This window comes from Neomonachus schauinslandi, chromosome 9 (genome assembly GCF_002201575.2).
Source record: "Neomonachus schauinslandi chromosome 9, ASM220157v2, whole genome shotgun sequence".
Taxonomy (NCBI): Eukaryota; Metazoa; Chordata; class Mammalia; order Carnivora; family Phocidae; genus Neomonachus; species Neomonachus schauinslandi.
This window is the reverse complement of record NC_058411.1, coordinates 91,378,407-91,402,628: the sequence shown is the minus strand read 5'-3', so window position 1 is coordinate 91,402,628 and position 24,222 is coordinate 91,378,407. Positions and strand designations below refer to the sequence as shown.

The 24,222-nt window shown below is 40.0% G+C and overlaps 1 protein-coding gene across 1 annotated transcript in view; it reads right to left on the bottom strand.

Annotated features, from left to right (window-relative positions):
* Positions 1-861: 861 nt before the first annotated feature.
* SCG3 (secretogranin III) overlaps positions 862-24,222 on the bottom strand; it is a 32,723-nt gene continuing 9,362 nt past the window's right edge. Inside the window, exons 8-13 of the mRNA XM_021693911.1 lie at positions 22,597-22,774; positions 19,801-19,917; positions 17,276-17,359; positions 15,482-15,613; positions 5,163-5,243; positions 862-980 (exon numbers count right to left, since the gene is read on the bottom strand). Coding sequence (XP_021549586.1) covers positions 862-980; positions 5,163-5,243; positions 15,482-15,613; positions 17,276-17,359; positions 19,801-19,917; positions 22,597-22,774 — 711 coding nt within the window. The remainder of the gene's footprint in view (positions 981-5,162; positions 5,244-15,481; positions 15,614-17,275; positions 17,360-19,800; positions 19,918-22,596; positions 22,775-24,222) is intronic.

Sequence of the window (24,222 nt, the reverse complement as noted above, 5' to 3'; positions counted from 1 at the left end):
CCTTTTCTTCCAGGAAAGCTCATTCACCAGCTTTGGTCCACAAAGAAGGGAATGACTGTTTTCTCTATTTCTGCACTACTGCTTGGCCCTCTTGCTCTCTGTTGAGAATACCTTGGCCTGGATTAAATTCAGTTTAGATAACTCAGGTCTGGCAGACATTTTTACTTTGCTTCTGTAGTGTTTATGACCTCATTTTTCTCCTTGGAGAGCACATAGTTATTCCTACTAATAAACAAACTCAATGTCTGGAAATGTCAAATGTCGGGAGAAATTGTTGATGAATCCAGCAAATCCTATGCTTATCTTTCAGGTTCCTTTTTGCACCACTGGGCCTGATAAAGAGCCAGCAGGAACAGCCAAAAAAGCAGAGAGTTATCCTTTAAGCTAGAGAGGCTTTGAAGAAATGTAAATTTATTTTAACTCCCCAAAGGGAACTGGTAGTGAAAACAACATCTTGTAACAGACATATTCTATGAGGTGCTTTGGTACCCAGCATGCCTTGAAAACAGAAGCCCCTAATTCTTCAAGTGGGTGCCTGTGGCTGTGACACGGAGGGAAGAAGCTTCAATTTTAAGTTCTATCCAGGACAGGCTTTCCAAAGCAACATATCTCTGATTATAAAATGTAAATCTAAAAGGAAATAAGGATTCTATATGCAAAATCGCAGCTTACATACAACTTTACTTTTCAGACAGTTTTTATGGCAAAAAAGCTATGTTTAACCACTTCTAAAAGGTTAACTACTGCAATTTCATCACTTTCTAATAATCCTTGGGTCAAATAACTTTAATGACAGAATTAGAAGTGTTTTAAGCTATGTTTACTGAAACAGTCTAAAGACTCCTGGATCTTCTGCCATTTTTACAGACTGCTGTAGATACGCTTGATGGCATCAGCTTCTTCTTTATCAAGGATGCCTTTCTCCACATAAGCATCCGCTTGTTGGTTGATGAAGTCCCTCATCTTTGAAAGGTCATAATCTAGAAAAGATCGTTAGCGTATCATGAGCAACAATCAGGAAAGAGACGTCCCATTACAGTGACGACCATTAACTAAGAAGCTTTTAATGCAACAACACAAATACCATTCCATCCCCGTTTTTCACATCGGAAAACATATTAGATCTTGGCATTTGTTCAGTCTTTAGAGTTTAAAATCATGTTTATGTGTGTGATATTATCTCATTTGCTGTCCATCATCACCCCTGCAAGGTGTTCAAGTGGGGAGTACCACCCTCATTTGACCATGGAAGGGACAGGCTCATAGACCAGGGCTTTGCAAACTTAATGTTTATACCAATCACCAGGGGCTCTTGCAGGTTTGTTTTCAGTAGGTCTGAGGTGGAGCTCCAGATTCGGCATGTTAAATAAGTTTCCAGGAGATGTTGATTCTGCTGGTCCGGGAATCACATTAGGATAACAAGATCCTAAAGCTTAAGTACCTTGTTCAGGATCATATGGATAGTAAGAGTTACAAACAGAACCAGGTGTTTTGGTTTTCTGCAATTGTTATACAGGTTAAGTCACTGTTGATGTGACAGCCCACTATTTTTTTCCAAATTAAGAATTACCATGATTTTTCATAGTATCTGAATTATATGCATGGAGCAAAAAAAATTATAGGCATGGAGCTTTTTTTTTTTTTTAGAGAAACCTCTTTATGGCTCTTCTGTCCTACTTAAACAAAAAACCTGTGTAAACCATCAAACCACCCATCAAAAAGAGAGATAACCAAGTAAGGATGCTGCCTGTGGCATTTTTCTGAAGGCTTAAAGAAAACCCACATCCTCCCTTGATGCTTATTGTTTTAAAAAATGGAAAATACAGAAACATGGAAATAAAATTTAAATCACCTGAATTCTAGTAATCATAAATAACCACAGTTGGTTTTTTATTCTACTTTTTTTGCTTTTCAAATATATGTCTCTCAACCCAGGATTGAGATCACAGTATATATACAACCTTATTAACAAGCTCCTTTCACTTTACCCAGTGAGCATCAATATTCTTCAGAAACACCGCTTTTAATGGCTACATACAGTGCATCCTACGGTGGTACCAAAATTTATGACTCACATCTCACAGGGTGGGACATGTGGGTCTTCTATACCCCAGCATACTTGGGGAGACGCCCCCCCCCCCAGATTTTGAGTTGCCTGAGGCTGAGTTCCTTGAGGACAGTGCCGTTCACCTTGGCTACAGCAGCCTCTGGAACAGAGCCTTGCCTTCTGTCAGTTTGCAAAGGAGAAAAAAGGGAGAGAGTGGGGAACAAAAGTGCAGAACACCCGTGAAAGGAAAACTATAAAGAACATCGCTGTAGGCGCCAGGTGTTTATTGTATCAAGTGAGCCGAGGCTTAGAGAAAACCCGTTTCCTCTCCACGAAGAAAGGCATTTGTTCTCACTAGGGCTTGGCCGTGAAGATTAAAGAGACAACTGTCAGCTCTGGGCACTTTACAACTGTCATCTGACTTGCTCCTCGCGGAACTCCATGAGGTAAGCATTAGTAACCCCATCTCAGAGACGAAGAAACAGGACAGAGGTAAATCACTCGCTTGGGTAAGGGCAGAGTCAGGTTCTGAACGCTGGTCTTTCTGTAGTCTCTGCTTTGGCCATCTACGGCTTTGAAGTGGGGAACATGAAGCAACTAACAGGTGTAGAACCAATATTCAGGAAGCGCTTGGGGTTTTTGTTATTGTTGTTCCCTTTCATTTTCCCTTACTGTCAGGACAAAACAGAATCGTGCCGAACATATATTTTGCGCGCACCTCACCAGCAGATTCCTGACTGACTCGGAGGGCACAAAGAGGCGCCTCTTGATGATCGCTGGTTCAGATTAATACTGGCTCTCCCGAGCTGGTTGCAGGGTCAACGTCTTTAGTGGGACGAAAGGCAGCCCAAAGGCAGATGTGAAGAGGTCCGGGGGATTTGAATGGACACACAGGAAAATACTTTGCTTTCTTTTGAAATGGAAAAACTGTATCGTTAAAACATAGCTGTCACTGTGTGCCCTGGGAAAATGAGCATGGTGCAGAAGAAAGGCCATTGGCTGCCTGTTAGATCACACAAGTCAGGAGCCACCTTGCTAACCTTAAGAAGGTTTTAAGGTTGTTACGCTCAAAAGAGAAAAGGGCTGTGATTCACCTTTTAAAAAGTACAGACTTTATTTTTAAGGGTGCGTAAAGTTTTTTCTTCCTCCTCAGTATCACATCACACGGACCTCCCTTTTCTGGAAGTGGAAAATTAAATTGTAGGATGTGGTTGGTTATGACCAGGAGTCTGATTCATGTTAATCAGGAAAAGAAAGAACATAAGTACTCCGAATTGTTGGACCATAAAATTAACATTGGTTTCAGAATGCATTCTGGTGCCTACTGTATTACATTGATTCTAAGATCAACATTTTTTTTGTTTTAAAGTCTTCACAGTCACTGATGGCACGTTATAATTTTTCTTCCTTAGTGGTGTATGAAATAATGGTGCCTTTTTCAATCAATGACAGATTTGATGAAATATGGTTCATGTGAATTTGAATGGAATGGACAGCCTGGAAATTCACATCATTTTGAACCAAATAAAATAAAATATGTGCAAAGAGCTGATAATTGTTTCCATCTCACTCAATTTAACAAGATCACAGGTTAAAGAGGGGCTAAAAATACCTCTTTCTCCCATTGTGCTCTCAGTGATTCTCAAACTTGGCTACACAGTGGAATCATGGGCGAGGGGGGTTAAAAATACTGATGACTGTGTCATTCCTCTTGAGTGTCTGACTTAGCGGTCCTAAGAAGCGACCTGGGCATCGAGAGCCTGAGGAGCTCCACAGGTGATCTGAATGCATGTTCAAGTTTGAAAACACCGCTCATCTCATTTTAAAAGCATCACTTGGCAACTGCTCAGCCAGACACCTGGGAGTCATAGTGGACTCCTCTGTCTCCACGTTGCCCTCAAGCTTCTCCCTTCTTTATTTCCTCTGCCTTGCCTTGGTTTAAGCTCCGTCATTTCTGCTCCAGATCCTTGCCTCCCATCTCTGTCCAATCCTCTGGGGTCTTATTTCTCCCGTCTGTAACCGCACTGCTGCCAGATCGATTTCTCAGTTCCTAACCTAATTAAGCCCTAATTTAGGCTCTTCTGGCTAAATCTTACCTCCTTTGCAGAGTGCACAAGCTCCTTCCTGATCTGGCTGCTACCCACCTCCCCGCAGACACTCAGTGTTCCTGGGAAACCGAGTGGCTCCAGTTCCCAGAACGCATGACTCTCTTTTGTCCCTTTATGTCTTGGCACCCAGTGTTCCCCTGCCCCCATCTCTCATCACTTAGCTTTCCAGCAAAGGCTTTCCTGCAGACCTTTCTCCCAGTGCTACTCCTCCCTGTAAAGAGATGGGCTCCCCTCCTTTGCACCGCTTCACCTGTCTGTGATAGCCCTGAGCAGGGCCAACTGTAGCTTGAGTGATGCTGGCAGCTTCCTTGGGGGGCCAGGGAGGGCAGGGGGAGGCTGCAGCTTCCATTTTCACATCTATGGTACTCAGAACAGAACAGTCTTGTTCTGTGTTTTGTTTTAAGTGAGTGACAGCTTTTGTGACTGCAGGGTACATCTAATATGTGGTCAAAAATGCCTTTGTTTAAAATACTCCAAGGAGGGGCACCTGGGTGGCTCAGTCAGTTAAGTGTTTGGCTCTTGATTTCAGCTCAGATCATGATCTCAGAGTCATGAGATCGAGCTCCGTGTTGGGCTCCATGCTGCTCGGATTCTCTTAGGATTCTGCTTAGGATTCTCTCTCTCCCTCTCTTTCTGCCCCTCCCTTGCCTCCCCACCCTCTCAAAAAAATAAGTAAAAATTAAAAAATTTTTTTAAAATTCTCCAAGGAAAGGGCAAAATGTTGATAATTATTGGAGGTGGTCGTCGGATACATGGGGATTCATTATACTATTCTCTCTACTTTTGTTTGACATTTTTCATAATAAAATGTCAAAGAAAATGTCAAAGAAAAGGCCTTTGCTTGAGAGGCTGCTTTGAAAAATAAGAGAAATGGAGATTCTACTCCTGCATCGTCATTCCTTCATCCTGGAGTCTTTTTGGACAAGTTTGATTGTGAGAAACTTCATTTAACAAGAACCCTGACAAATGGGTGAAATTGGCAATTTACAACCATACTAAATCTTTACCTTCTTTATTTCCTTTTTTGTTGTGTTTCTTCAACCATTCAATATTTTTTCTGATGGCTTCCAAATAGGCTTCTGTTTTTCCTGGAAAAGGGAAGAGAACCCATATCAAACACTCATAAAATATCACTGCATTTCTTTTTAAAGACCACACTCTTGTTTAGAACCATAAACACTGGACTCGCCGAGCACTTGTGAGGTGGTGTCCCTAATGAAGTAGTGTGCATATTTGTGTGCATGGTGTGTGGGGGGGTGTTGAGGAGAATGGGTAGGGATAAGATTCCAGGAGATAGGACCAGGGTAATGTCAAGGAGTCATTACATACATACACACACACACACAACTGCAGTCTGTTGTCCTGGCAGAGAAGAGTTTTGATCCAGTTCACTGGATAGCTGGGTGCCTTCAATTCTTAGACTGCATCCTTTCTGTTTAGGAATGGTTCTTCCAAACTGAGGAGTATTCTCAGGTCAAGAGCTAAATCGGAGTGGCAGATACTGAAAAGACTTCATCACCAAATAAATGATGTTAAGTACGTCCAAATGTGTGGCTTTGTGTAGGCTGCTGTGCAAGTCTTCTGCCCAATCTGGTAGGGAGTGTGTAAAAACTCATATGAAGAGTGACCCAGGCCTCATTTCAAGGTTTAGATGTGAACCTTAGAACTCATTCTAGTACAGCTCCCCCGGATGGAAACATTCTCCCATGGGCCTCAGGTGTGGTGAGAGGAAACTAGGCATCACTGGAGCACCTGCTCCGTGATACCCTTTATATACATTGTGGTCTGCAAGTGGGTATTAGCACCCGCTTAGAGATGAGAAAACTAAGGCTCAGAGAGGCCAAGCGACTTGGCTGAGACCCCATAGGAAATAACTGAAGTAGAATTTAGACTCTGGTCTTACCAAGTTTCTGCTGCCTATACTATCCGAAAGAAAAGATCTTTCTTCAGACGTGGACACTGATGTAGCCTTGTTCTGTCTCGAAGAAATCAACCACACCTGAAACCAGATGAAGCCCCTAGTGCTCAGAGTGTCTGCACCAAGGGACCGGGTGGTCGGGAGAATCCTGGATGGCCTGAGAAAAGAAGCCTTCCAAGTCCAGGGGCTCTGCAAGAAGTAATGGTTGCCAAAGCTCAATGGTGCCACCCATTCTGAGCCCCTGTTGAGCCCTGTTACCTCTAGTGTTCTGCCCAGACTTACTGGTTGAGTTACCTGTACTTGCGCTTAGGATGTGCCAAGGGCTGCGCTTTGTGCTCCAAAATGTACTATCTCTTTTACTATTCACAACAACCTCTTCAGGTGCTCCCATTTCATCCCCATTTTACAGATGAAGAAACCGAGGCATAGGGAGACAAAGTAACGTGCTGAAGATCATATGGCTAGTAAGTTGTGGAGCCGGGCTTGAACCCTGGTGCTTCTGACTACAGTCCATGAACAATAACACTGCCCTAGGATCTGCTGATGCTCCAGCTTCCACTACTGCATTTACCTAAGTGACCTCCTGAGCATCTTTCTTCCTGATCTTGTAAGCCCAAACTCTTGCCTCACCACCGGGGCTCCATGATATCTGGACCCCAAAGAAGCACAGGAAAGCTCCCTGCAAAAGGGGTGAGTGGACAAGAGAAGAGATCCACAATTTTCAGCCCCAATTCACTGCAATCACCTGTGTAGAAAAAGTCTTTGTTCCAGTGCTTTGTTTTTAAGAATGTTGGAGCATATGAAAGATCAAGTCCTCCTGGTTGACATTATAACATATTACAGTACAATGAACATAGTGATATTCATTGTCTGTTGCCTGTTTGTTGAGAAGGTCAGTTGGATTTGGTGACATAAAATCGGTGTTCTCTATTTCAGATAAACTCAGAAAAGTCATTTAGAACAAAGAAAGAAATCTTAGTGTAGACTATTTCTGAAGAATGCAGCCTCTTTATTTTTAAAGAGTTTAAATCAAATTAGTGGGCCTCATAGGGCTTTAACAAATAGAGAATTTGTCATCAGCACATTAAGTAATTAGGACTTCGGAAACTTTTAAGAATGTTTGAAAATGGTCTTGCTCTTTAAATCATGTTAAGCATTCATCCCACAATCTCATTTATAATATATCATAATGTGGAAAGCTTATTTAAGAAAAAGAAAACCTGAACTTAGTCTCTGTGTAAATACTGTGTTAAAAATTCTGAATTAGGAGGGGTGCCTGGTGGCTCAGTTGGTTAAGCATCCGACTCTTGGTTTCAGCTCAGGTCATGATGTCAGGGTCATGAGATTAAGCCTCATGTTGGGCTCTGCGCTTGGCAGGGAGTCTGCTTGAGATTCTTTCCCCCTCCCATTCTCTCCCTCTCATGTGTTCTCTGTCTCCCTTTAAAAATAAAATAAATAAATAAAATCTTTAAAAAAAGCATGTTCTTGTTTTTGAAAAAAATCTGAATTAGGAGAGTAAAGAATAAATATGGGCTTTTTGCCATAGTGTAGCAAAAACTGTTGCTTCCCCATCCTCATGTCTCCCTTATTCCAGATATGCTAATAGAGGGGGCCCTCACCTAATGATGGATAGAACTGGTAGGTAAATACCCAGTTTCCTTTTGTTTCAGGAACATTCCACACAGCCTCCCAGAGATCCTCAGTGGGACTGAGCCCCAGTTACCCACAACTGAAGCCATCTTGTGAACCCACCTTCTACGGGCTTCTTTCCTCTCCCTGTTTCATGTACCTATCCCCTCACAGTGGTATTTCCTGGGGTCATCACTCCATTAAACTTGACCTCAAATCCCTCTCTTAGGGTCTGCTTCAGAAGGAACCTAACTTAAGGCAATTTGAAATAGAGGGCTTGGCATCATCTTGTTAGATGCTTTTTGCTCAGGAACCAATTTCCTATAAAAATGTTAAATATTAAAAAGTATGAAATGCTTGAAAGTAATTTTATTCACTATATTGATATTCCCAACCCATAAGAGAGAATGAGTTTACTGCAGTTTACTGCAGCTTAGAGGAATCTATACTGCAATCCATTAAAAAACTAAACTACTATCTTGTGGATCATAACAACATATGATTAGGACAGTTTCTCTAGTTTATTTATTATTTTTAAAGATTTATTTATTTGAGAGAGAGGGAGAGAGTGAGGGCGGCGGGGGGGCGGGCAGGCAGAGGGAGATGGGAGAGAGAGTGAATCCTAAAGCAGACTCTGCGATGAGTGTGGAGCCCAGCGCAGGGCTCGATCCCACAACCCTGAGATCATGACCTGAGCCCAAACCAAGAGTCAGACGCTCGACTGACTGTGCCACCCAGGTGCCCCGATAGTTTCTCTAATTTAAAATAGACCACCCCCATAACCCTCATCCCTCTCTTCTGCTTTATTTTTATGCATAACACTTACCACTTTCTACCAAATCATATAATTTATGTAAGTTTATTTTTTGTCTTCCTCCCTTAGAAATAGTTTTTTTTGCTGATAAGGACTGACACATAGTAGTCTATCAATAAATATCTGTCAGATAAGTGAATGGATAAAGGCTTCTTAGATGCCAAATTGTAATCAGAAGAATATAATTTTTTTAAAGTATAAATGGTATAGATTTCTTTTTTTAACAAAAAAATGAATTGTCAATTTGAAAGACTTGAAGTTTAATGAATTCTGAATTGAAATGATAGGTATAGCAGAAACAATTTAAAATACGTACAAATGTGCTAGACATACTATATCCATGTCATTTAATCTTCACGGAGCTCTATGAAATCAGCATTATCATTCCCATTTTACTCATGAGGGAACTAATGCTCAGAGTGGTTAAGTGACATGCCCAAGGGGACACAGCTGAGTAAGGGTGAGAGCCTGGTCTTGAACTAGAATGAATCCAGAGCTTCTACTGAGTGTAGCTTGGGTAAAGTTCACTTTTTAGACTAGAACAATTTAGTGCCTGTTGTTGTTGTTGTTACCAAACTAGCCAACAAGGCAGTGGTTCTCAAACTTGCCTGCATACTGGAATTAACAAGATGATGCCAAGTCCTCTATTTCAAATTAAAAAATCCTGATGTCAAGGTTACTCCTCATACCAATTAAATGAGACTATCTGAGGGTAGGGGCCAAGCATCATTTAAAAAAAAATGGTCCTGAGGTGATTGCCATGTGGGGCTAAGTTTGGGAACGACTGCCACCAGCATTGAGACCTCCGCACATTTACTGGAGCACTGGTGACAAGGTGAATAAAATCAGGTGTCCCTCTGCTCTTGGAGAGGAGCAGCTGGTTCCCATTTACATTTTCTCTTCTGGGGAGCTGTAAAGCAAATCTTTTATTTACACAGTGTGCAGTAAAAGCCCATGAGAGTCCACTTTGGAAAGCTGGACTATTTTTTTCAAATTTATTTCAGTTTTCTTTGGAAAAAAATAGCTCATGGCTGAGGTAATATGGCACAACCTTTAAACCATATGCTGAAGCAGATGGGAAGAGGGCCAGAATCAAGACGCAGCCCTGCTTTTCTGACTGTTCTGGTTTTCAGCACTGCAAAAGAAATACCCCTTTTAATACGTGAATTTGTCCTGACTGTGACATATGCTAACTTGATCTGTCCCCCAAGACCTGTAGAAACAACAACAACAAACCTGTAGAAATCAATAGAATTAACCTACTGAATATGGACATACTAAAGATATTAGATCTTAAGAGTGTTTATAAAAATTAAGTTTGACACCCTTAAAATTCTGTGAAGATGACATGATTACAGTTTTGAACGGCATAAAACAAAGTCAGTGATGATGGTATCACTGATGCCAACATGGGCCTCAGAGCCATTCAGTTCAAGAATTTCTGTACAATGCTGACATTTTATCTGCCTAAAAGAAATGCTCAGAGGAGTACTGGATGGGAGTCAAGGGACAAGGGTTCAAGGCCTGGCTCTCACTCTCGCTAGGAGATCTTGGGTGAGTCACTTCATTCTCTGAGCCTTGGTTTATTTATTTATAATTTGGGGATGAATTCTAAGAAGAAGATTTATGGTTTCCGCATATGGAAAGACATTGTCCTTTGCTATCCTCGAAAAACCTGTGTCGATGGGAGGTCTCCTGTGCCTGCACTTAGCTCCTGGCATACTTGCTGACTCATGGAGAGAAAACTGGACTTACTATTTTTGGACATTCTTAGCAGAATGCCTTGGGGCTTGAATAAAGGTACAGATTTTCTCCTCTTATGTTGCTTTAAAAATAACAGCATCCACATGAGTTGGCCAACTTATTAATTAAACAGGTTACCTTCTCTTTTCTGGTTTCTGTAAAGAAGATATGGGAATGATAGACTATTTCTGTGAAAGGTATCTTAGAAATCACTTTTTTCACCTATTTCCATTATCTGGCCATAAACTTGACAAAGGATAGCTTTGGAATGAGTTTATGGGTATGATAATGCTTATCTTATCCCTTGGACGGTTTAAAAAAAAGATTTTCAGTGACTCATAGAGCAGAAGTGAATGAGTAAACATCGAACTGGCAAATAGAGCCACACTGAGATCATGGAATAAAGTTTTAAAGTACTTTAGTCTCCAGAGAGCAATTTACTTGAAAAATTAGGTAACTTTATAAATACTGTTGAAATTAGAATAAATTTGATTTCATTGGCATCTCCCTAAATTTAGAAATAATTACCGAATCATTCAAATGACTGTACCAATTAGAAATCAGTATTTTAAAAGATTATTCTTAATGTGAGTCCCTGTAGAATATGAGAGTTTAATAGTCTAACTTGACTATATTCAAAGGTGGATATGCTATTTTTCATCATTGGTAATTAAATTGGATTTTTTAAATTTTACATTAAACCTAAAAAGAGAGCCGTGGAAACATGCTCTGTAAGTTGAAAGGTGATATAAATTTAGGGTATTATTATTATTCCTATTCCCGTTATTATTCCTATTCCTCACAGGATCCGGCATATGCTTGGCATGATTAATAAATATTTGCTGTGGCTCAATGGAGCCATCATGCCACATCACCAGACCAAAACAGACTCTTTACAGATATTCCTGACAATGTGTTCTGCTTATAATTATCTGTTAAAGGGGTTTTAGCTGGACCATTAACTCATTCTTTGCTCTGCCCTGTAATGTCCTCTAACTTTCTCTCTGTTCTACATACTTGTGACTCATCAATCAGGGAGATATGGGCACATGTATGTACCTTGTGTGACACTTGCCTACATATGGGTTAAGAACCATTCTCAAATCATTTCGAAGCTTGCTTGAGTCCTCAGAGGTAAGCATTAGTTCTTATATTACTTCTATGGGTCTGCTTCCTGAGCACGGTGCCAGGCATGCCATCAGAATAAATGTTTATTTATAGCTGAATAAATCTCCCAGGAAACCCAGCAAACCCTGCTTTTAACCCACATGGATGCTTTTATTTCTCTGTCCAGAGACAATACTTGTTGTGTCAGTGGACCTTATAACAGAGAAACAAAACAGCCTCTGAAAAAAGTGCAAGCAAAGCAATTGTTAGTACAAAAGTATATGACATAATATGCCCTTTTGGGGATTACATATTTCTCAAGAAATGCTGGCCCTTGGCTTAAGCTGAGGTTGGTGTTTTCTAAATTGTACTAAAATTAGTTTTCCTTATCTCAAAGTAATAGAAGTCACGGGTAGCATGAGTAGATTAAATCTCCAAATAATGGAGAGGGAACTAATTTTAGCCCCAAACCCCTACCCTCTTACTAATGTTTCAGGAGAGCCATGACAAACAACACTAAATGGATGGAGTTTTACTCTCCTCTCTCCCTATTAGTAACTGATGGAATTCCTAATGAGAAAAGAAATCTAACCTCATCATTTGTCTCTAAACACTTACATCCTAAATAGGAATAGCAGGCTACCAAGAATCAACTCTTTCATATTCCTTTTTTACACAATGTTTTCCTAAAATAAGCAAAGACATCTGTCAGCATCCATTCCCATGGATATTGGCATAGTGGTGCTAGAAGGTATTGTCTTAAGCACTGAGCATGCTGCCTCTGCAAGTCAAAGGTCTTAGATGATGGCCTACTGTCTTCCAGGAAATATAATCATGACACATAGGTTGCTCCCAGAGGAGATGACCTAGGCATGCTGGTTTTCTGTGGGGGTGAACAGCAGTGCTCTGTGCTGCCCAATTCCTGGCTTTCTATCTCAGGCCACAGGACCACTCTTTTCCTGGTTAGCTATCTTTTAAAAGTTTACCACTCCTCTTCCACCTCACGTCCGTTAGTACTGATGAGGATGTGGAGAAATTGCAGCCCTTGCACATTCTGGGGAGGAATGTAAAAAGGTGCCGCTACTATGGAAAACAGTATGGTGGATCCTGAAGAAATTAAAAGCAGAATTAACATATGATCTAGCAATTCCACTTCTGGGGATATTCCTCCTCAAATTGAGTGCAGGGTCTTGAGGAGATATTTGTACGCCCATATTAATAGCAGCATTATTTACAATAGCCAAAAGGTGGAAGCAACCTAACCATCCATAGACAAATGGGTAGATAAACAAAATGTGGTATATAACTGCAATGGAATTTTATGCAGCCCGAAAAAGGAAGGCAATTCTGACACACACTAAAAGATGGATGAACCTTGAGGACATTAAGTGAAGTAAGCCAGTCACATATTATATGATTCCACTTATATGAGGTATCTAGAATAGGGAGATTAACAGAGACAAATGATGGTTGCCAGGGGCTGAAGAGGGAGGGGAATGGAGAGTTTTATTTAATGAGTATAGGGTTTCAGTTTTGCAGGATGAAAGGAGTTCTGGAAATGGATGGTAGCAATGATAACACAATAATATGAATGGACTTAATGCCACTGAACTGTACACTTAAAAATGGTTAATTGATCATTTTTATGTTATGTATTTTACTATAATTTTTTTTAAAAAAAACATTCTCAAGAGTTTACCACTCACCTAGACCTAGGGAAGTATCAAGGCAGTGTGCCTGACTGGTCTACAGAGTCAGCAAACATGACATGTATATTACCAATTCCCCCTTCTTATGCCCACAAACATTATTAATTAATCATTTCCAAGTTCTTTCCTCCTGAGCCCAGATGCAACATCGTAACCTTACTCAACACAGGCTCCTACATCATATAATTAGTGTTGATATGTCAGCTATGTTGATGTAGGAGAAAATTGTGATGGTCTATGAAATCTGTGCTAGAGAAAAAAATACAATAATATAAAGCTTCATAAGATAGGAGAAATCAACAAGAACTTGATATATTAAGAAAAAATTATTTTTCCTGTCTCAAAAAAGTCCCAATAATTGAACTAGAAGCAGTACTTTTGGCCCATATTACTACTCATTTGAATCCATTTAACCCAGGTTCAGGTCTCTATATTCTCTACAAAAAGGAACTAGAACTCTTCGAAGAGGAATTGATTTTTAAGTCTTGGGATGAGAAAATACAGTGAGTCAAGAATATCCTGTTGTTGCCCGAGAGCAAAGATCCTTTAAAAACTCCTGGGCACAGGGCGCCTGGGTGGCTCATTTGGTTAAGTGACTGCCTTTGGCTCAGGTCACGATCCCAGAGTCCTGGGATCGAGTCCCACATCGGGCTCCCTGCTCAGCAGGGAGTCTGCTTCTCCCTGTCCCTCTGCTGCTCCCCCTGCTTGTACTCTCTCTCTCTCTCTTAAATAAATAAAATCTTTAAAATAAAAACAAAACAAAACAAAAAACAAACTATTGGGCACAGTGCTAAAAGGATAAAGGAGGAACAGGGTGGGGGGGGGCTCCTGCTGCCCAAACTATACCAATTTAAGCATAAAATCATAATCGTCATCATCATCATCAAGGTGAACATCTTACATAAATGGAAAAGGTTGATATTAAGTCTTAACAAAGGTAGTTGTGATATAAATGGGAAATGGTAGTTGTTTTGCTGTTAAAAACTTAGAAGATATTAAATACATAACTACTTTGCTTCTTTTCGACTTAATATACAGACGCTGTTAAGCAGGATCTATTATCAAGTGTGAATGTGAACTTGTTTCTATCTGTATGAGCAGGAGAGACTAGGAACCTGTAAGCAGGCCAAGCAGTCTCTTCAAAATTAAGAGTTATACCATAAACATGATCAGCTTTTGTGGTCTCATATCATCCAGAAAGGAAAAACGAAGTCCATCAGTTCATTGCCACTAATAATTATACGTAATAAGTAATGAGAAGAGAGCCCAGTGGTGTCTCTTCAGAAGATAGATGAGCTGAAGGTCACACCTCCCCTGCCCCCGAGAGAGAGCACTGACCCGCTCCCCCAATTTCTATGGAATAAAACCTCTAGATCACCCTACTAATGAGACACTGAGAAGACATAGGTAACGTTCCAATTATACCATAGAGGTCAATATATCATAATGACAGAAAAATAACGTAGGTTTAAGCCATCTGTTCACAACTTCGGGTAAAGACACTGAGTTTCAGAAGAAGAATATCTATCTGAAGGGTAGATACATTTTCCATGATGTAACTAGCACACGTCATAATAAAAGGGTTTTGAACCCCTGGACTGTGCAAACAGATCCCACATCCTGACCTGAAATCGAAGGGTTAGGAACTTAGAACTTGCATCCTCATGGGCCTTTTTCTTTCTTCTTTCTCCCCACCACCACTACCTCTGCCCCCCAAAGGGGGGTCTTTTTCTTTAAGGCCATAGTAAAATCTCTAAAATCCTAGGAAAAAGTAAATTTTATATCACATAGACTTACTAAGGCACAGTAGAAATTGGACCACAGGAATATGTAAGAATAAGGATAAAAACATAAGTTTTATAATTATTGGGCTAGTTTAATGTGTGCTTTTGTGCTTTTAAAGGTATTCAGGTTATTTAAGGAAATTTGATATATTGGATTTATGATTTTTAATCAGGTCCTTCAGAGTGCTTGTCTCATTTCAATCACTGTAAATGATTAAGGAAATTTGCTCTGTTAAATCCATAAGTTTTGATGACTTTGTTGAATAAGTAGTATATTATTACTTAGAGGAATGTTAATTGTGTTTAAAGAAAAATTATTTAATAAATTATAAATCAGACATTAAACAATGCACAAATGGTCATAAATATTCCTTTCCAAGCACAAAAGTCCGTTGGACAGTAGAGACCATCAGAAGACAAGACCAATTTGCCATTCCGGGAGACACAAGACCATTAAAAATGATTGCTATTCAAGTAAAGATACCATCGTGCTGAATCTTTTCTATACAGATGGTGCCGACTTATCAGATTTGGTGTGGCTTGCATTTTTGATCAGCATGTGTGTCGTGAAAATTTTTGCTCCTCCAATTTCATTGCCAAACTAGAGCTGTTACTTGCATACCTCTTGGCTCATCTGTCTTTCCTCTTAGGTTATCGTCTTTTGTGGAATCTTTCAAGGTTCCGTATTCCTTTTCCATCTTAGCTGCTTCTTCCTTGGTACTATCTGTTTCTTCATGACTTTTTTCTGACGGTGCTGTAATCAGATTGTGCACTGTTGTTATCACCCTATTTCCTATCTATTAATTAATTCATAATGTAGAAATAAACTTTATTAAAAAGGTACAGTTTAAGGTCAGATCATTTTTTGAGCTGAAAGGAATCTTAGTGATTATCTAGTCCAACTTCCTCCCCCCATTTCACAGAAGAGGAAACCAAGGCCCAGAATGGGGAGAGATGTGCACTGAGTTAGCAGAAGAGCAGGGCCAAAGCCCCCACCTTTCCAGGTTTTGGTTTAGTGTTCTTTCCCTTCTGCTACTGTGTCATTAGACCATAGACTCTTTTCCTTACTATAATCAGTGAAGGCAATCAAGTAGGACATGTCAGGTCCCAAAGTAAGTTTGAATCTTCATTCCAAAGTAAAATAACTCTGTAGTTGTTCAATCTCTTTATGATGTTGTATTGTTGAAGAACACTCTATACCTCGGAGTAGCACCTAAGAATTTGGGGCTATGGCAGGACTTTTCTTCTGTCTCTTTCTTCATATTCCCTTATCCCTGGTCACCCTAATGCAAAGAAGAGAACTGGACCCTTGCTGTCAGGATGGGGTCATCTTTGTTCACTCGTCACTTAAAAATAACTAATTTCCATATCAATTATACTTCAAAAAAAAAGGCTGAGGGGACAAGAGTGGGAAAAAACTGTATTTCCTTCTAGCAATCTTCTATTGAATTAAAAACGTCATACACCTTAAAGTAGCTAACCACTTGAAAACAGTTATAATGCATCCCTGTTGTAAATAAAATAGGAAACATCAAGCAGCCTAACAATAAGCTTTGTTTTTTCAATAAAAGGGTTATTACTATAGAAAAAAGAGGAAAGAGGAAAGAAGTCAGTTGTTACCTCATTATGAAAACATCCACTACTAGTGCCGTGGTCTGTATATATTTTCTGATGTGTCATTTTTTTTCATAGTTGCAGTACAATTTTGTTCCTTGCTTTTGTCATTAACATCGTTATAGAAAGATGTTTCCAGGTTGTTAGAGACTACTTGGAAACATCATTTCAAAGAGCTGCATAATATTCCACCAAGTGTGTGTACATAACTTCTGTGATAGGGACACACAATTAGGCATATGAACATGTGGTCTGTTCTCTTTTTGTTCCTTCCTCCCCTGCTCCAAGCAGGCTCCTTTGCACTGCTTGGTTCTGTGGTGCAATGGGTGGAGATGCAGACGTGAAGAAACCAAGAGCAGGGGGTAAACCACACTACCCAGAGGCACAGACTGTCTCAGAGGAGAGAGGAAGACTTGGAGGGGGAAAACCAATGGGGGGCAGCAGAGAGTGGACGATGACCAGGGATAGTGTTCTGGAGAAACGGTCATCTTGGGAGAGAAAAAAATGCCTAAAGGAGAATTTCAGGAGAACGACTCAGTGTTGTGATATAGTCTCCTCCCTTCCCCACCAGCCATCTCCTAAAAATCTTCAGCGAAGACCTGCATTTCTTTTCAATGCTCGTTAGGATCAGATTTCTATGCTGAGACTAGCCACAAAATAGCCAAGGTTATAGCTACTTAATCCTATGGTTGGATTTCAGATTTTAAAACTTTTGAAATCTATAATTGTTGATCAATGTTTATTGAACTCATGCAAAGGGTGATTGTGCTAAAAGGTAGAAAAATAGTGAAATAAATCATACCTGGGAAAAGCTTGCTTTTATTGTCAGTAACATTTTTTTCTAGCTTGTTCTTGGTCTGAAGAGCAATAGTTTCATCCAAGTTTTCTGGAGGGAGGAGGGGAAGAAATACGAAATACTTTATTTCTTGAAAGATGATATCAAACTTCTACTAAAACTGTTTAAACGTCAACAGAAATATCACAAAGCAATTCCACAATATTAGCACTGTGATTAAGATGCTTTGACATGGATCTTATTTCTAGGAATCTACTATTCCATACTATTTGGGATCCTTAACTCAGCCTCCTACTCAGTTAATTACAGAAGTCTCTTCCACTTCTCTGGGGCCACTGCTAGAACATGTCTGGGGTTGAAGCCTTTAATGGACACCTGTGGTTTCGGCTTCCTCAACACTTTCTGGTAACTACACCTTGATTTTCCTTTAGAAAACCCAGACCATTCCCATTCTCAGCACATTTGGCTCAGGCGGGGCCTAATGATCCTGGCCTAGCTCCTCAGGGTCTCCACCGCCCTGAGCTGAGTGATTGGTTCAAAGAGGAGCCTGTGATGCAAGCCAGGACCATGAGATTCAATGCTAGGGCCACTGGGGCAAGAGGATCTTTTCCTGCTAGGATTGCTGTACTGTGAGGATGTAGATTGCCAGCCATCTTTTCCCCATAATGGAGCAGCTTATCTGGAATGAATCAACACATGGAAAGTCAGTGCTGGGGACTATTGGTGGACTTTACAAACCTAACCAACATCAGACTACCCCTGCTCCTGGACTCCTCAGTTACATGAGGCAATGAATTCCCTTTCCACTACTATCCTGGATAGCACAGCTATGAACAGTCATGGAAATACCTACCTTGCACCTAAGCCTTGTGGCATTTCTAATCTAGTTCCATTGGATAAATGACTTAAGTGTGGAATTTGAGTCACAGGGTATTGGTATGAAACAGTGATTGATCTGAAACAATGCCTTTGATCTACTGTTGAGTAAAGTAGGCCACAAAGCATTATGCATAATGTGAGCCCATTTTTTGTTAAACAAGGTAAAACAAAGAAACAACCAAGGTATATATGTGTGTATATATCTGGAAGGATATAAACCAGAATATCGCCTGGGTGCCAGTATTATGAGTGATTTTTTTTAAATTCTTCTTTTTCTTTTAAGATTTTATTCATTTATTTGACAGAGAGAGAGTGAGCACAAGCAGGTAGAGCAGTAGGCAGAGGGAGAAGCAGGCTCCCTGCTGAGCAGGGAGCCCAATGCGGGGCTCGATCCCAGGACCTGGGGATCATGACCTGAGCCGAAGGCAGACGCTTAGCCAACTGAGCCACCCAGGTGCCCCTTTTTACTTCTTTTATAACATCATTTTGCATTGACTGATTTTTTAAAATACATATGCTCTTTTGTAATCAGGAAAAAAAACCCAGTAAAATTATTTTCATGTGGAAAAAAATGGAGTTCATAGAGAGTAATTCTGGATTATTCTATCCTATGAGATTTTCTCTTCTGTCTAATTCTTCCTCCTCTGTTAGAGATCAGAGTAAGGGGCCATGAGGTCATCTTGCTCAAAGGACATCAGGAATAAATGGTATTTGTTGATTAACTAAACCAAGCAGAAAAACCAAAGGCTTTTTTTTTTTTTTTAAACAACCTACATGCAGAGAGAATGTTCAAGCTTATCTACAAAGTTCAAGGAATCAAAGGTCTGCAAACTTTTTCGGTAAAGAGCCAGATAGTAAATACTCTGTGGACCATCTGTGGTCTGTGTTGTAACTACTGACCTCTGCCGATGTAGCACAAGATCAGCCACAGACAGCAGGAAGCAGGTGCGTGCAGCTGTGTCAATAGAACTTCAGGTATGGATGCTGCCATGTGAATTTTACATACTCTGCTTCTGCCACACACACCATTCTCCTTTTGATTTCTTTCAACCATTTAAGAATGTAAAAGCAATTCTTAGCTTATGTGCTATACAAAAATAGGCAATGGGCCAGATTTGGTCCATGGGCAGTAGTTTGCCAGCCCCATCATTGATCACAAAGTCCTTTATTTTAGAGATGCCGAGATGAAGGCCAAGCAAGGTGAGTGCCTTCCCCCACGGGATGGAGTTGTCTGTGGCCGACCTGGACCAGGGGGCATCACTTTCTGCTGCTCAATCCAGGGCTCTTTCCTTCCCACCACACACACACCTCACTGGTTAAAATCAACTCTTTTAGTCCTGACCACCCAAACACAATTGGAAAAAAAAAAGGGGGGGGGGTCAAATTTTAATAAAATTGTCTCCATGGAGATATTTAGAAAATGTTAATAAGACAAAATGTAATAAATGTGAAATGTTTGTACTCAAGCTATATCTATAAAAAGTTGAAAACTTCTGGTTAATTTTATTTATATGCGTTATCAAGCTGGTCAATTCCGGTTACTCAGATCCATCATAAATGATCAAATTTGTGAGGTAATTATTGCCAAATCCCTTATTCACTTTGGACAATGAAAACTATTACAGTAAAAACAAAACAGATAGGACTCTCACCAAGGTAGGAAACGCCTTCTTCTGGAGATATTGTGCCATACTTTACCATCATCTTCACAAAGTCAATCAACGTTTTCATGATAGTAATCAGTGTTTCTTTCTCTTTTGCCTCTTTTTCTATATAAAAGGACAAAATAATTTTTTAAAAAAGTGGAATATAGCTTCCTCTTTCAGTGTCAATTTATGAAGTAGGCATCTTATCGAAATATTTCTCCCTACATTTATAGCTGAAACCACATATATTTAATTTACAGAAAGCCTAAGACTTGATTCAGAATACAAGATAATGTACAGGTATACTGAACTTTTCCAGAAATGGGCAATCAATTATAACTTCTCCAAAAAGATTAATCTAAAATATTTTATTAATAGAGTAGATGATAAAGAGACAGTTTGCAACCTGAGGTAATATGAACTCAAAAAGAAAGACGATTTGTGACCCAACAATTTTTCTTTACTCAAGCTGTATGTTTTTGAGGGCAAGAATGACCTGTTTTCACTAATCAAACTTAATATTTGAAAATAAAAACACACATGTATCTTTATTTTTTATAACGTAAGGTTGATTTTTAATAGTATATATTGCTTTCTAAACTTTTTTTATTTGAAAGAATATATGCATATAGTAAAAATATTCCAACAGTACATAAGTAAATAATAGTGAAAATAACATTTTTTTCCTACCCCCCAACTCCTACTCCCTATAGGTAACCACTATTAACAGTTTCTTGGGGGGTGCTTGGGTGGCTCAGTTGGTTAAGTGTCTGCCTTCAGCTCAGGTCATGATCTTAGGGTCCTGGGATTGAGCCCCACATTGGGCTCCCTGCTCAGCGGAGAGCCTACTTCTCCCTCTCCCTCTGCCTGCTGCTCTGCCTACTTGTGCTCTCTCTCTGTCAAATAAATAAATAAAATCTTAAAAAAAAAAAAACAGTTTATTGGGAACTCTTCATAATTGGCATACTGTTCTGCATCTTAGTGCAAGAGGATGGCTAATGATTCTATAGTCATTCAGTATATATATCTATTCTAAAATTTTAAAAAATCTATTTCCATTTTTGAAGAAAGGTGCTAGAGGAGAGCCCATTTTCCCTATTCTTTTAGCTTTTTAGCTACCATTAAGGATTTCTTCTAAATACTCCTAGCCTCCCCGCCCCCCCAATCTTTGCATCCTTCCTACAGATGAGGTTGGTAGGCAATGGCCATTAGTCTTCTTTCTTGACTGATAGGGATTTGGACTCTTCTTTTTGCTCCCCTGGAACAGTGGAAGGCAGGGACCTGAGACAAGTGCCAGCTCTGTAGAATCCAGTGATCCTTGGTATTGGCTGTTCCAAGAACTAGACTGAGGACAGGGAGTGAGCAAGCCCAGTGTTGGATCTCACACTAAGCTGCATTCTACAACCCTTACAATGCAGTCTTTATCAGTATCAGAAATATTTTGGTTTTCCACCCGTTTTATTATTTCTCAGTTGGTTCAGACCTTGGGTGAGAAAGATGGGTATTGTCAAAGCCCTTAGTGTAAGGATTTAAATTAAAATTCTATAAAAATAAAGGAAATTAAGAATAGGGTCAAGGAAACTGAAAGATAAAAACAAATAAAATAAAAAAACGTTCCATACAGTGGAATCTTTCAAATATCATGAAAGTCCCAAAGTTGGGAGAGAAGAAAGATGAGAGAGGAAATGGGGAAGAGATCCTGGAAAAGTGCCTATAAATAACTTCAGCCATCACATTATTTGTTCAAGATCACATCTGTGTAGGTATATGGTATCCTGCTGATGTTCTTCCCTGACAAGAAGTGACTCACCAAGATGGCAAAGGTTCTGAGCTGGGCATTTGCCATTCAATGGGGCAAGATGGCTGAGAATGGACCCTCAAGACGTACCAGCCCTGCAGACACCAGCGGAGGGGCTGGTGCCATCTGGCCAATGTCTGGAATTGAAGGACAATGGATATTCCCTAGAAATGAAAGCTCACTTTAAGGTCACTTCTTGGGGAACTATTTATTACAAATGTTCAATCCGGGGCTGAATCTTTGACCAGGGAGAGGAAAAGCCATAAAGCAGTGCAGAGCATCTGTCTGGACAATAACAACAAAAGAAAATTTGCCCATTATAATCTTCCTTGAAGATTAATCAAAACTAAACATGAATTGAAATCTTCAGCTAACCTATTTTGGTGTACATGTAAGAGAAAAGGCACATCAAGGACTTTGTTTTTAAAAAACAAATCATTTTCCAAGTGTGTTTTGGGCTCCTGACCTGCTGTGGTCCAATGTTTAGTTCATTTGAACTCATTTCAGGACCGGAGCTGAAAATGTCTAAAAAGCAAAAACCTGAATTATTTTTAAAAGGATAAGTTATGTTATACACACTGTTCCTACGACAAGAGGAAAATGAATACAGCCTTTAAGAAAAAAAAAAAAGGATTTGCAATAAGATTTGAGGCTGAGCAAGTCAGACAGGGACATTGATTTCTCTCTTCATCTGCACAGGGCTCACCTCAATGTCCCAAACACCATACATGTCCAGTAACTGTTTGTTGAACAGATAAATGAACGCTCTGTTAACAAGAAGATTAAACTATCCAGAAGCTCCACCTTTCCCGATTATCCTTTCCTAAATATTTTCATGACTAGTATTCTTGTTTTGAAAAAATTGACGTAAACTCTTTTCCCCGAGGCCACAATATATGTCATTGAAGACTGCATTTAGAAACTGAAAACAGGAAGAAAAACCCCACCCATGTATTTCCTGGAATTACTGTTTCTATTCCACATGGTCAGAAAACGGTGTTTACCTGAATCAATACTTTTCAGTAGTGCATAGAAGTTTGGGAAATATTGGAGTTCCTCAAAGTTGTCTTCATTGTAGATTTTAGTTCTCCTTTCCAAGCCATTTGTCAAGGTTAAGGTATTAGATACTGTTTCATCATTTTGTCCATTAGTAAAACCATCTTGAATTGCTGCCATTGGAGTCTCCATTGGGGGAAAAAATTAACAGTTTGTTAGAACTAATTATGCTGCAGCTTGATTCTTTCCTCTGTGGTGCCCTTGAATGTGAAGTGCAAGAATACCTCCTCCTTTGCAAGTTCCTGCAGGATCAAACCCTTTTCCAGGCAAGTGGGCATGTAGCCACATGGAAGGGTCATTGGGGCTAAGAGACATATGCTCCACCTGAGGACCCTGGCTCTTGTTCCTGGAGAATAGACAGGGAATTTCTAGGTTCCTCCTTGGCCAAGTTCCCCTCTGTCAGTTCTCATGAGTGTCTCCTCATAGAAATGCCTTTCACCAAGGAGGGGAGCTTTGAAGTCATAGAATTGACAACAGGATACAGGAAAGCCTAGCAGAACAGTCACACCTTGGGGACTTCTCAGTGAAATTTTAAGGACTATCTGGAAAAGTACACAGGACTCTTTCTCCCAGACCTGATCCATTTCTAGTGTTCTCCATCTTAGTTATGGATGGATAGATCCATTGTCCATTCAGTGGACTAGACAGAAATTTAAGAGCCTTTCTTGTCTCTTCCTCTTCATTTCCTTCATCAGTAGCCCTCCTTGTTGGCCCTACTTTCAAAATCTGTCCCAAATTTGTACATTTCTCTCTTTCTCCATTACCTGGCTCTAGTCCCGATACTTTCATCTCTAACCTTCTAACTGGTACATCAACTACTTCTAATCTATTCCCAACACTGCATTTTCCATGTTGTAGCCAGAGTTATCTTTTTAAAAATATGATCATGTAACTCCTTTGCTTAAAATTGTCCAGTGTTTTCCCACTGGTCCTACAATAAAGATCAGAACCTAAGGCCTTGCCTGGTCTGCCCTGGGTCCACATCCTCAGGCTCATCTCTCATTTCTCTCTCTGTGAGCCAACCACCCTGCCCTTGTTGGAGCTACTTGGATATTCCACACATTCTTCTCTACATACTGCCTCTCATATTCACAAGTTAACTCCTATTCAGCCTTCAGTTTTGGCTCAACTCACTTCCTCAGGGAAGCCGTCCCTGGGCCTAATTCCAGAACAGGTTCCTTTTTAACGAGGTCTCATAGAATCATGTTTCTTTCCTCAGAGTACTTAAGGCAGTTGTAGTTAAAATAGGTGACTATTTGAAAACCATCTACTTCTTCCATTAGACCTTAAGCTTCATGAGAGCAGGGATTCTATCTTTTTAGATGAGCATTACATCCCCAGTGCTTGGTTCACAATTGGTACCTCAATAAATATGTACTGAATGAACATTTCGTTTGCATTTAGATGACATGAGTGAACAGGTCAAGCATATGGATGTTTTCGAGATGGGTGAATAAGGAGTACAAAATGGGAGTGAAAGATCAGGAAAATACAGTAGCTATGTCACTTTCAGTTCGGATGGTTAGCTTGAGTGAATGTCATGAGTTCTTTGATAAATCAAGAATGTTTTGGGT